At 45.0% G+C, this 14,646-nt stretch overlaps 1 protein-coding gene across 1 annotated transcript in view; it reads right to left on the bottom strand.

The window, feature by feature from the left end:
• Positions 1-14,646, bottom strand: part of LOC126108823 (5'-AMP-activated protein kinase subunit gamma-2) — a 1,182,277-nt gene that overhangs the window by 605,141 nt on the left and 562,490 nt on the right. Inside the window, exon 5 of the mRNA XM_049914186.1 lies at positions 4,874-5,178. Coding sequence (XP_049770143.1) covers positions 4,874-5,178 — 305 coding nt within the window. The remainder of the gene's footprint in view (positions 1-4,873; positions 5,179-14,646) is intronic.

Here is a 14,646-nt window from a genome sequence, read left to right as displayed (position 1 = left end):
ATGGTACCATCGTGGGCAGACTAGACGAGAAGATGTGGGCATCCACAGTCGCACATAGAATGTGGACGTCAGAGGCTTGTCCACTATGTAAAGCAAGACAGATGGTGATCCGTGGGAGATCTGATGACACAGTACTGTGCTGGTCGGGCACAACTGTTTTGGAGCACACCACTCAGCACTAATCACTTAAAGTGGGTCTCGTCAGCAGGCGAACTATGTGTGTTGCCAGGCTGATTCAATGATATCATCATTTATGATTCCAATGGGCACGGGATCATCTAGACTGGTGTTCAATGGATGTCTCCCCCTGTCAGAGGTTCGAGTATTTCCTCGAGCACAGGTCCTTAGTGTAAGTTCGTTCATGTAGTGTGTAAGCTTAGGGACCGATGACCCTAGCAGTTTGGACCAGTAAGATATTACCACAAATTTCCAAATTTGAATGGAAATGTGTTCAGTAAATCAAATTCATTGTTATAAAAGGTCGATGGTCATGTCCACATATGCAATCATCCCCTGCAGCATGTACAAGGCCAGTAGGGGCAGTATTATCCTGTCATAAGGGGGAGAACCACAACAACAACAACAACAACAACAACAACAACAACATTCTTCTAGGCTTCCAAATAGTAATCAATGGCAGGGTGACAGCTATGGGCTATATGATCCATTATTGCACACCACCTGCTTCCTACATGCTTGATGGTTTATGCATTCATGATGGCATCTCCCAGAAGGATATGTTTTCAAGTCAGAACACCAGAATTTTGGTAGAGTGGTTTGAGGACCATCACAGTGAAATTTTGATCCCCTCACCGCTCAATTCGCCTAATCTGAAACTGAAGGGTCATACATGGGACACTATAGGCGGCCAGCACTGTAAACACAAACCAGTGACACTTGTTCGAAGGCATTTGGTGCCAGATAGCTCCGGATACCTATGAAGCAGTTGTCGAACCAGTACCATGGAAAATCGATGCTGTACTGCATCCCGAAATTAGGGCAACGCGCTACAGATGGTGATAATATTTTACCTCATCAATATAGTAGAGACCAGAAACAGATCGAGTAGGAGTCAGATGTTGCAGTTCACACGCTTCACAAATCTAAGCGCCGCTCTTACATCAGTGCTAATGGGCATTGTCCGATCCCACTGTACTTCCGCAAGTACGACCAGATTGAGAACAGTCATTTCACACTGATCGACCCGTTCTCTCTTACTGAGGTGTGCAGCGGTGACTTATTGTTAGTACTGAAGATTGGCGTATGGTCCTGCTGGTTTAAAGTAACACTGTGAAGGCGAAATGAACGACTGTCGCGATCAAATGTTGTTTTAGCGAAGCTGCATTTCGTGAGACTGTGGAATATGTAATACGACGAACTACACAAGTACAGGTACGTTCCACTAGAGCAGGAGCTGTGATACGTGGACTAAGTTTCACGCTACAGTCCACGCTTCAGACGAAAAGGCTACAAATTTCGTCCAGTGCAAACAACATGGTTGTATTCTCGTTTATTCCACCTCCACTATGAGGAAACGTATGTCGTGCACCAAATGAAAACTAGGCTCCGGGGAAAGTAACTATTACATCACTGCGACAGAACAGGGTGCTATTCCTGTATTTCTTGCCTCTATGGCACATCGTTCTACTTTGTAATTAATTTTAGTAATTAACCACCACTAGCATGTTGCAGTTCTTCCTCCACTTACGTTTATTGTACTATCGTTACAGAGTCTGCAATGCCTTGCATGTGTGTTTGTGTCGACATAATTGTTCTACGTGCTCTCAACAGATTTAAGTGAAACTTTTATCTGTATAAATGTATACAGGGTGAGTCACCTAACATTACCGCTGGATATATTTCGTAAACCACATCAAATACTGACGAATCGATTCCACAGACCGAACGTGAGGAGAGGGGCTAGTGTAATTGGTTAATTCAAACCATACAAAAATGCACACGGAAGTATGTTTTTTAACACAAACCTACGTTCTTTTAAATGGAACCACGTTAGTTTTGTTAGCACATCTGAACATATAAACAAATACGTAATCAGTGCCGTTTGTTGCATTGAAAAATGTTAATTACATCCGGAGATATTGTAACCTAAAGTTGACGCTTGAGTACCACTCCTCCGCTGTTCGATCGTGTGTATCGGAGAGCACCGAATTACGTAGGGATCCAAAGGGAACGGTGATGGACCTTATGTACAGAAGAGACTGGAACAGCACATTACGTCCACATGCTAACACCCTTTTATTGGTCTTTTTCACTGACGCACATGTACATTACCATGAGGGGTGAGGTACACGTACACACGTGGTTTCCGTTTTCAATTACGGAGTGGAATAGAGTGTGCCCCGACATGTGAGGCCAATAGATGTTCAATGTGGTGGCCATCATTTGCTGCACACAATTGCAATCTCTGGCGTAATGAATATCGTACACGCCGCAGTACATCTGGTGTAATGTCGCCGCAGGCTGCCACAATACGTTGTTTCATATCCTCTGGGGTTGTAGGCACATCACGGTACACATTCTCCTTTAACGTACCCCACAAAAAGAAGTCCAGAGGTGTAAGATCAGGAGAACGGGCTGGCCAATTTATGCGTCCTGCACGTCCTATGAAACGCCCGTCGAACATCCTGTCAAGGGTCAGCCTAGTGTTAATTGCGGGATGTGCAGGTGCACCATCATGCTGATACCACATACGTCGACGCGTTTCCAGTGGGACATTTTCGAGCAACGTTGACAGATCATTCTGTAGAAACGCGATGTATGTTGCAGTGCTCTCCGATACACACGATCGAACAGCGGAGGAGTGGTATTCAAGCGTCAACGTTAGGTTACAATTTCTCCGGATGTAATTAACATTTTTCAATGCAACAAACGGCACTGATTACGTATTTGTTTATATGTTCAGATGTGCTAACAAAACTAACGTGGTTACATTTAAAAGAACGTAGGTTTGTGTTAAAAAACATACTTCCGTGCATTTTTGTATGGTTTGTATTAACCAATTACACTAGCCCCTCTCCTCACGTTCGGTCTGTGGAATCGATTCGTCAGTATTTGATGTGGTTTACGAAATATATCCAGCGGTAGCGTTAGGTGACTCACCCTGTATACAAACCCAACTTTCACTAGCAAGTTGTTATTTTGGTATAGAACCCGCTTCTGTCGTTTAGGTGAGTCGCACATTTCGTCACACTTTAACAGCGGAAATTTGTTTCGAAATGGTCGCATACTGCTCTTCACCTCTTGTACGCTCTTTCCTTGTTGAGGGAGCAGAGTCCACTTGTACCCGACGTAAGAGTCGGGTGAGGGGTGAGTAGTGGCAGACACACATGGACAAGGCGAGCAAGAGCACTCGCTGGAGAGTTCGAAGAGAGCTCATTTCTGATCTCCAGTACATATGTAGACGGGCAGCATCGCAGCATCGGAAACATTCGTGGCAGCAGTCGAACGTCACCGACGTACACTACCGGCCAGTAAAATTGCTACACCACGAAGATGACGTGCTACAGACGAGAAATTTAACCAACAGGAAGAAGATGCTGTGATATGCAAATGATTAGCTTTTCAGAGCATTCACACGAGGAAACTTTCCAACCGATTTCTCACGCACGAACACCAGTTGACCGGAGTTGCCTGATGAAACGTCGTTGTGATCCCTCGTGTAAGGAGGAGAAATGAGTACGACCACGTTTCCGACTTTGATAAAGGTCGGATTGTAGCCTATCGCGATTGCGCTTTATCGTATCGCGACATTGCTGCTCGCGTCGGTCGGGATCCGATGACTGTTAGCAGAATACGGAATCGGTGGGTTCAGGAGGGTAATACGGAACGCCGTGCTGGATCCCAACGGCCTCGTATCACTAGCAGTCGAGATGACAGGCATCTTATCCGCATGGCTGTAACGGATCGTGCAGCCACGTCTCGATCCCTGAGTCAACTGTTGCGGACTTTTGCAAGGCAACAACCATCTGCACGAACAGTTCGACGACGTTTGCAGCAGCACGGACTATCAGCTCGGAGACCGTGGCTGCGGTTACCCTTGACGCTGCATCACAGACAGGAGCGCCTGCGATGGTGTACTCGACGACGAACCTGGCTGCACGAATGGCAAAATGTCATTTATTCGGATGAATCCAGGTTCTGTTTACAGCATCACGATGGTCGCATCCGTGTTTGGTGACATCGCGGTGAACGCACATTGGAAGCGCCTATTCGTCATCGCCGTACTGGCGTATCACCCGGCGTGATGGTATGGGCTGCCATTGGTTACACGTGTCGGTCACCTGTTGTTCGTATTGACGGCACTTTGAACAGTGGACGTTACATTTCAGATGTGTTACGATCCGTGGCTCTACCCTTCATTCGATCCCTGCGAAACCCTACATTTCAACAGGATAATGCACGACCGCATGTTGCAGGTCCCGTACGGGCCTTTCTGGATACAGAAAATGTTCGACTGCTGCCCTGGCCAGCACATTCTCCAGATCTCTCACTACTTGAAAACGTCTGGTGAATGGTAGCCGAGCAACTGGCTCGTCACAATACGCCAGTCACTACTCTCGATGCACTGTAGTATCGTGTTGAAGCTGCACGGGCAGCTGTACCTGTACACGCCATCCGAGCTCTGTTTGACTCAATGCCCAGGTGTATCGAGGCCGTTATTACGGCCAGAGGTGGTTGTTCTGGGTACTGATTTCTCAGGATTTATGCACCCAAGTTGCGTGAAAATGTAATCAGATGTCAGATGTAGTGCAGCATTTTTGTCCAGTGAATACCCGTTGATCATCTGCATTTCTTCTAGGTGTAGCAGTTTTAATGGCCAGTAGTGTAGTTACGGGAGGAAGGCCTCGCTCACCTGCACGGCGCTCTTCATGTGGGAGATGAGGTTGGCGCCGGGGCGGCGGGGCGTCTTGTGGCCGCCGGCGTCGGACTTGCTGCGGGGGCGGAAGGCGTCGAGCAGCGTGGAGTGGCGCTGGCGGGAGGGCGACGGCTGCGGCTGCGGGGGCGGGGGCGGCGCCGGCTGGGGGCTGTGCTGCGGGGGCGGCGCCGACACCACGTCATCGCCGGACCGCCGCCGCGGCTGCTGCTGCTGCTGCTGCTGTTGGGGGCCGGGGGAGATGGCGCCCGGTCGGTGGCGAGACTGCGCCATGCTCCACGTGCCTGCAACACCAGCACACCACACTCACTGCACCGGGTCTCTCCCACGAGTGACGTCGGTCTACAGCGTGTTACAAAACGGTACGGCCAAACTTTCAGGAAACATTCGTCACACACAAAGAAAGAAAATATTTTATGTGGACATGTGTCCGGAAACGCTTACTTTCCATGTTAGAGCTCATTTTATTACTTCTCTTCAAATCACATTAATCGTGGAATGGAAACACGCAGCGACAGAACTTACCCAGCGTGACTTCAAACACTTTGTTACAGGAAATGTTCAAAATGTCCTCCGTTAGCGAGGATGCGTGCATCCACCCTCCGTAGCACGGAATCCCTGATGCGCAGATGCAACCCTGGAGAATGGCGTACTGTATCACAGCCGTCCACAATACGAGCACGAAGAGTCTCTACATTTGGTACCGGGGTTGCGTAGACGAGAGCTTTCAAATGCCCCCATAAATGAAAGTCGAGAGGGTTGAGGTCAGGAGAGCGTGGAGGCCACGGAATTGGTCCGCCTCTAGCAATCCGTCGGTCACCGATTCTGTTGTCGAGAAGCGTACGAATACTTCGGCTGAAATGTGCAGGAGCTCCATCGTGCACGAACCACACGTTGTGTGGTACTTGTAAAGGCACATGTTCCAGCAGCACAGGTAGAGTATCCCGTATGAAATCGTGATAACGTGCTCCATTGAGCGTAGGTGGACGAAACTAAAATGAGCTCCAACATGGAAATTAAGCATTTCCGGACACATGTCCACTTAACATCTTTTCTTTGTGTGTGAGGAATGTTTCCTGAAAGTTTGGCCGTACCCTTTTGTAAGACCCTGTATATTTTATGAACAAATATTTATTTATTTGAAATTACAATGAAATGAACACCCTTAGCTGCTTACAGGCGTTGACATACGTGAACGGGGACAGATGAAAATGAGTGCCCCGACAGGGACTCGAACCCGGGATCTCCTGCTTACATGGCAGACGGTGTATCCATCTGAGCCAGCGAGGACACAGAGGATAGTGCGACTGCAGGGATTTATCTGTGGCACGACTCCCGCGAGACCCACATTCTCAACGTATTGTCCCGCACTGTATTCGTAGTGCCTCTGCCCATTATACTCATTACTCGCGGCGCGTTGCCGATTCCCCTAAGAGTTCGGGCACTGTTTGTGCATTCGCACAGGAGAAGAAGATGGCCGCGTCGCCGCTCAGCCTTAATACACTAAGACTCTATCTGTTCTTTGCGACATGTCCGAAAGAACAGACACCATCGGTGACCATACAGCTCGTTAGAATGAAATTACAATGAACTCACCGGCCACTTGTCCATCTTGTTTCTTTTTTGAAAGTTGGTTGCTTTTATTCAGGTTCAAAATGGCTCTGAGCACTATGGGACTTGATATTTGAGGTCATCAGTCGCCTAGAACTTAGAACTACTTAAACCTAACTAGCCTAAGGACATCACACACATCCATGCCCGAGGCAGGATTCGAGCCGGAGACCGCAGCGGTCGCGCGGTTCCACACTGTAGCGCCTAGAACCGCTCGGCCACTCCGGCCGGCTAGCTTTAAGTAGTTCTAAGTTCTAGGGGACTGATTACCTCAGATGTTAAGTTCCGTAGTGCTCAGAGCCATTTGAACCCATAAACCTGATGTAAATATTACGCCATGTATTCTTCCGCGTCCGCTTGTGTCTCATTGAATTTCAAGCACGACATACGCTTTCTCGGCTACTGTCGCCATTTTGTCTCACTGCGGTCTCGAGCGCTCTGGCGGCAGAAACGTGAAGTGCGGCTTCAACCGAACAAAACTGAGTTTTTCTACGTATCTGTAGTGTGTCGTGACCATATGTCAATGAATGGAGCTACAGTGAATTTATGAAATCGCTTCAATCATTTGTAATAGCCCTGTACATCTGCGGTATAAAACAATGGACACAGCCCAAATAAAGAGTAGTCGGTTTTTCATTTTCGCCTGAAAAAATTACATTGTTATGTTATGAGACCAAGAGATAAACACATGAAGCAGATTCAGAAGGATGTAGTTTCCAGCAGTTATTCGGAGATGAAGAAGCTTGCACAGGACAGAGTAGCATGGAGAGCTGCATTAAACCAGTCTCTGCACTGAAGGCAACATCAGGTTTCCTTAATTTAAGCAACCTTTACTAACAGTCTTTCATAAAATATCGATAATTAAGAATTTCTATTTGAAATGAGAATAGGAAATTCGCGTGCGATATGTAAGTAGAAACAAGAAGCCACGCATTAATCATAAAAAAATGACCATTGATTTTGTAATTACGAGAGGTAGGTTTTCAAATTGATCGAGAAAATAAAAATGACTATGCCGAGATTTGAACCAGCAAACTACGACCTGCAATTTATTAACAATTTACTAAGTTATCGATTCCGCTAGAGTGTTTACGTGTAATTACATGTCAACTTGAGGTAATACAGTGCGTCGGAAAATTTCAAAGGCGATTATTTCTGTAAATTTATGACGAACATTAAGAACAACACATTTCTCGGCCCTTTTTAACTGTGTTCCACACGCGTATTTCGCTACGGAACAGCAAGCAACGTCAGCCATGTTCGTACTGCGCAGTAACAGCACGACACTCGGAGCACAACAATGCAGAAACTGTGACTGTACACGATTTTTTAAATAAAAACTGCACAGCGAAAGCTTGATTAAGAAAAACGTTCACAGACATTAATACATTTCAATTCTTGAAGTTTCATTTTACGTAAGTCAGTAAGAATGTACGTATAACGTAAGTAGGACCTACTTCGAAGAGCGTAACAATACCAATGTATGCGTACTGCGGCTTCTGACCAATCATCGCCTTTGCCTTTGTTTACATCAGGTTTGTTCTTATGACGAACGGAGCATAGGCGGCTGGCGTTTGCAGAATGAAAAGACAGGGCAGTCGACATGAAGTGTTCCGGACAAATCCCATATATGGACAGAACCGAACAATGGACCCATCAGAAACTTTTATTGTACCACTTACGTCCAGTTACCGTCGATAGCAAAGAGGTTATCGCCAAGCATGAACGTGCATCCTTTTCCTTTCGATTCTTGCTCTAAGGGAGTTGGTTGGTTAGTTGCAAGTTTACTGATAATCGCACGGTACGGTAGCCGTTATGGTGGGGAGTGTGTCATGTGCACAAGAAATGCACATATGAGAGAAAATTGCATGCGCGCCGAATTAAGTATTCCTATGTCTATTATTTCCCCCATTCCCTTAAATGGCACAAAATGCATATACTATATTCATAGATTTATTTATTCCTATTCAAGAATTCATCTGTGGTATAGAAAGAGTTGTCAAGGAGATATAATTTCAATTTATTTTTGAAGCTATTACTTCTGTCTGTCAGACATTTTATTTCATCTGGCAACTTGTCGATAATTTTTATAGCAGCATATTTTACCCCTTTCTGTGCCAAAGATAGGTTCAGTAAAGGGTAGTGTAAGTCTTTCTTTTTTCTCGTATTATAATCATGAATGTCACTGTTGTTTTTAAACTGGTCCATGCTGTTGAGAACAAACTTCATTACTGAGTAAATGCACTATTTAAAAAGATGCCTACAACATGTGCTACTATGAACCCCACACACTATTCTGACCACTTTCTTTTGAGCAGTGAATACTTTTTGTCTAAATGTTGAGTTACCCCAAAATATTACTCCATATGACATCAGAGTGTGGAAGTATGCAAAATATGTTAGCTTACTAATTTCTATATCCTCAAAATTGGCAATTATTCTGATTGCAAAAGTTGCTGAGCCTAGTCGCTTTAGAAGATCCAAAATATGAATTTTCCAATTAAGATTCTCATCTAAGTGTACACCCGAAAACTTAGTATGATCTATCCTGTCTACTGACTTCTGTTAATGTGTTATATTTATTGAAGGAACTGTACTTTTTGCTGCAGAAAATTGGATGTACTGTGTTTTTTTCAAAGTTCAGAGCGAGCCCATTTGCAGGAAACCTATGACTTTTCCAAAGACGTTATTTGTATCATTTTCAATTGGACTTTCTTTTACTGTATTAATAATGATGCTTGTATCATCAACAAACAGTGTCAGTTCAGCTTCCTGTTTCAGGTAGGAAAGGAGGTCGTTCACAAATATCAAGAACAAAAGGGGGCCCATGATTGAACCCTGTGGAACACCTAATGTAATATCACCCCAGTTAGATGAGATGGCAAACTTAAAGTAGGCTGCTAGCTTGTTGATGTACAGAGTATCTAATCAAAAATCGATTCTTGAATATCTAAAACCTGCAGTACATTTACAATGTGAAGATATTTTTAGGCACATGTATGTCGATACGTTTTCTGTTGATACATCCTTACTCTTTTCGGACTTGTATCGAGACACGATAAAGACATTTTTAAAATATCGACATATCGCATACTGTGGCATCTGATAGCCCCAATAAATGTGGATGCGGAACTATTTGGCCAAATGGAGACCCGCATTGAGCTAACTTTCACAATATGTCACGTTTCACCCAATTACGCGGCATAAGGGTATCCTTCACAGTGATGACATCTGACGCTGCTAACGCCACTTACACACACTGCAAGACACAGCGGTAACACTAGCGCACACTGCTGATCATCGCATCATTCATAGAGGATTGCAATTCTAATCCTTTACGTACTCTCCGACAAAGTGTGCCTCTACGTAATTACATCAATATCCGACCGCAGCTCCTGGTTGCTTAACTTCCTTCTATCGGTCGGCGTATATGAGCAAGACGTGCCCTCCGCCACGCACTGTATAGACACTTGCAGTGTACGCATATGCTGTTGTCGATACAGACGGTCTGGAAGTTGTGAAGGAGGGTAAGCGCATTACCTGCAGTCTCAGACAGCATAATAGAGTCGTCAGTTAACAACTAGCTGTGGTATTCTCAGCAGATTAGATAAAAAAGTGGAAATGATGTTAAGCGCTACCTATACCGCTGCAGTTGACGCAATACTCCACACTGCAAATTAGTTACGGAGAACTACGTAAAAACAGGCCTTGAGGGAAGTTGATAAGGTGATGGAAATTCTGAAAGTGGAAAAGGTGCACCGGAACGACACGTGACTAATTAACGGGACATTGTACGTGAAATTCGTTGAAATTTGACATTTTCTGTTTTCTACCTCATAACGTACTTCGGACTTCCCTGAACATTTTTGGGATATAATACATTAAAATCAGACAATTGCGAGACCTTCAAATAATATTTTGAATGTTGACGCGTGACTGTCAAATTTTGCGGAAAAACCTATACTGGCGCAGTTGAGCAGTCATATCTTGGGAACTGCTCAGTCTAGAAGGCTATGAATTGCGTTGTTTTCTGCCTACTGCTACGTCTCAGAAGTTGGCATTACGAATAAACAAATCAATCCTTTTGTTTCTGATACTAGTTTCCGTTGAAACTTGTGTGATTATCGGCTATTTTTGTAGTAAGCTAACTTCTCTTGCATTTTATACGTAAATAAAATGACGAAGATTAAAAGTAACTTCAAGAAACGCAAATTAACGGGTAACAGATATGTGAGACCTGCATTTTCTTCTGCTTGAAAACACGTGTGCTAGCAGTGAAGGAGACCACGATAATGTTTCTGAATGTAAGCTGTATTTTGTGGCACCCTGCATGAATTTAGACATTAACACTCTCTTCCTTTGGCAGTAATGTAGGCAATCAAACCTACTTACAGATATTTGGCAAATCCTCAGCTGCTTTTAGTTTACATGGGAAGACCCAGAATGTGAATCAGTCCTTCAATGTAATGTGTGGTGCCGTGTGCATAAAAATGTTCTTGGTCTTGTGGCTCAAATTTAGCAGTGTCTGATGCTGTAATAACTTTTAATGGTGGGAACTATGAAAGACTTAAGGTTCTGGAGAAGTTAGGGGGTAAGATGAGCTTCGTGTACGTGAAGTAGAGTTAGCTGCTCAGCAAATGACAAAAGAAGCAAGAAAGAGAAGGAGGAGGCAAACACTGGGCTGTTGTGACGCTGAAGGAGACACAGACTGTGGGGCGGGGCAATTCTAGTGCGTAAAAGACGCAGGAATGTAAGTCTGTATAAGAATTTGTAATAAAAAAGTTGTAAACCTCAATATCTCTGAACTACATTTTTTGCAATAAATGACCCGTTTTCGAAAAAAGTACTGATGGTAGAGACATGAAATTTTCACCCCATGCTAAGTGAGAGATTCAACACATATGGAACTAGAATAATTGAAATATCGTGAGTTTTTTTATGTTCATTTGTTTACAGAATTCTGTCAAAGAATTGTGTGTTTGAAAAAAAAAAACATAATATGCCCCAAATAACAATTTTAGTAGTAATTCTACTTCAGTGTATCTAGAAATGTGCAGTCAATAATTACGGAAAATTTTAAGTTGGTGTCTTAAAAAGCTTCCACGACAATAGGTCTCAAAATTCGATAATTTAACATTGGCGGCGTAGGATATACAGTGTCCCCTTAAGGGGTTATTGGCAAGGGAAAAAGCGACGTCGAACCTGGAAAATTCTGTGACAGCCTCAAGTCTGAAGAGGAGTAAGGCAGGATTGCTGTTTTTCACCGAGTCTGTTTACCACACGCAAAGGTGAGAACACAACTTAGCAAAAAGAACTTATGTGAGACAAATGTCACAGATGCACAGCCTGGCTCCTAGTGGTCCAGCAAGGTTTAGGAGGTAGTGATGTTCAGAGATGGGTGTTCAAACAGCCTTGAATATTCTTTTAAAGACGCTGCTGAAGATGTCATCCGTTTACAATAATCCACAATTGATGCCTGCGTGCTCATGATAGTGTAAGACGTTCAAAACAACCAGCTGTTTCTACAACAACGGCCGCAGCCTCAGCCAAATGGGAAACCACCTCTTCTAGAGTGTCTATCGGTGTCTCCTACACCAAATGCTTGAGGTCCACGTGCAAAAAGAAATCCGTAGGTGGTGCGGGCAACATCTTTGCAGCAGTATTCATCACACAGAACGTAGTCTCTGAACAGCACCAGCGTCGATATACGTTGTTTATTTTAGATCCCGCACATGGAAAATGCTAGAAGTTGGGAAGGAAATACTGAGGCCAGAAGACCAAGTGTACCAGATCTGCTCATGTATTGTCTGTCCTTTGACGAAAAAACAGCGTCTCTTCGGATAACATTACGGAGACTTGGGGAGAGTGCAGGAGTGTAGAATGAAAAGCAGTAGTGTCGTGAATCACAGTAGAGCCGCCATTAGCAGTCTAACAACACTTTACTCCATAGTCACAGAACATACAATATAACAAGTCAAAGATACATTGTCCTAAGAGTAAACAAACAGTCTCTCACTTGCGAGAAGTACATCACTCTGTGACATCCTCCCCACCCTGGCCGACCTCCAAAGGTACGGCCAGCTGCACAGGACGACTAATGATGTGACCTTCTGGTGTCCGGAGTATTATCGTCCTTACCCTGCCGTCTCTTCCTGGTAGTACCTTTTCTATCCTGGCCTTCTTCCACATATGTCGCGGACGAAGGTCCTCTCGGATCAGCACGATGTCGCCAGGGCGAAAGGGGATGACTCGTCCCGATGGGCGTCTAACTTCGTGGTAGTTCCGGAGCTCCAATAGGTATTCTTTAACCCAACGGTTCCAAAAACTGTCACAGAGTTGCTGTCTCAGTCGGAATTCCTTTGTTAAATTCGTGCTCGCTGAAGGCTCTGGTCCCGTCGGAATAGTCGTAAGTTTTTCTCCCGTCAGAAAATGGGATGGTGTGAGTGCATCACAATCATCTCCTGGTGTGATGGGCCTGGAGTTCACCGCGGCTTCAGTACTGATCAAGGTGGTGTCCAGTTGTTCCTCAGTGAGCTTTGCGAGTCCCAGTACCTTCCGTAGGCAACGCTTTATAGTGCCCACCATTCTTTCCCACCATCCTCCCCACCAAGCCGCACGGGAGACAATGAATTTCCAAGTAATACCGTGGTGGGCGAGGAACTGATAAGATTTTGTGGTGGTTAATGCCTTCCAAAGTTGGGCTAGTTCCATATTCGTGGTGTGGAATGTTTTCGCGTTATCTGTATATATCGTGTGGGGTAGTCCGCGTCTTCCGGCGAATCGCTGAAGTGCCATAAGAAACTTGTCCGTTGACAAGTCTGTACAGTGAAAAGAGTGATATATGACTTGTGCGTTTCCTTCCCCACTTTGATGAATAGTGGGCCAGCAAAGTCTATTCCGGTTACAGCAAATGGTTTGGCAGGTGAAACTCGTTCAGGTGGCAGCGGTGCTTCGATCTGTTGCCCTCGTGGATTCTTCAAGATCTTGCATGCGAGGCACGAGTATAGGATTCTTTTGATGGCCTGACGAGCTCTAAGGATCCAAAATTCGGTTCGCAGTTCGGATAGTACAGAACGAACACCAAAGTGATGAAGGCGGATGTGTGTCTCTCGAATAACCAATTGTGTGAAGTGGTGGGAACCGTCAAGGAGTACAGGATGTTTTTGTTCCCTATTTAGGCTAGTGCACTGCAGTCGACCTCCTAGACGTATCGTGCGATTTTTGACTCTCTTGGCAGTGGTAAGTTATTCTGAAGTGCATGTAATTCGTTGGGGAAGGAATCTCTCTGGCCCACTCGAATCCAATACATTTTGGCAGCTGATAATTCGGTGGCTGTAAGTTCTCCTTAAGATTTATTCTTCTGACGAATGTTGTGTAGGAAGCGGAGAGTCCATGCTGTGATACGAATGAGCTTCTAGTACGAGCTGAATTTAATTAAGTTCAAAAGGCTGGTTGGCGTAGATATCGACAAAACTTGGCTCTGGGTTTTCTTCCTCTTTTCTTCGGGAGGAAGTCGTACCATCGTTGGAGTATCGTTGTTTGGCCAGCATTCAGGAGGGCGTGTAAGCCAAGGCGGCCCATGCCACCAGATATCCAGAGAATTCATTTGGTAGCCGAGGAGTCCACGTGAGAGGTGGTCAGCAGGATTGTCTGGTCCTGGGCTGTGTTTACATTGCGTGGGAGTCGTGTGTGTTTGTACCTCAGTTACACGATTACAAACGAAGGTCTTCCATCTGTTAGGATCACAGCGAATCCAACTTAGTGTTATTGTAGAATCCGTCCATAATATCGCATGGGCAATTTTAAAGTCTGTTGCACGGCAAAAGTAACAATAGTCTGGTCCCAACTACTGCCGCTAAAAGTTCGAGTCGAGGCAATGTCACCTTCTTAATAGGAGCAAGTCTGTTCTTGCTACAGACTAAATGGGTTGCGACGTCGTCATCTAAGACAGTACGAATGTACAAAGCTGCTCCATATGCCTTTTCCGAGGCGTCACAGAATACGTGCAGCTGAGAGTCTCTTCCATGAGCTGTAGCAATCCATCTAGGGACACGTATATGTGACAATGAAGGTAAGCTAGATATCCAAGTGCGCCATCGTGCCCCTAAGTCCCAGGGCATAAGTTCATCCCAGCCAATCCC

The sequence above is a fragment of the Schistocerca cancellata genome, chromosome 11, assembly GCF_023864275.1.
Source record: "Schistocerca cancellata isolate TAMUIC-IGC-003103 chromosome 11, iqSchCanc2.1, whole genome shotgun sequence".
Taxonomy (NCBI): domain Eukaryota; kingdom Metazoa; phylum Arthropoda; class Insecta; order Orthoptera; family Acrididae; genus Schistocerca; species Schistocerca cancellata.
Note: the sequence above shows the minus strand (reverse complement) of the source record. Positions and strands in the feature narration are given on the sequence as shown.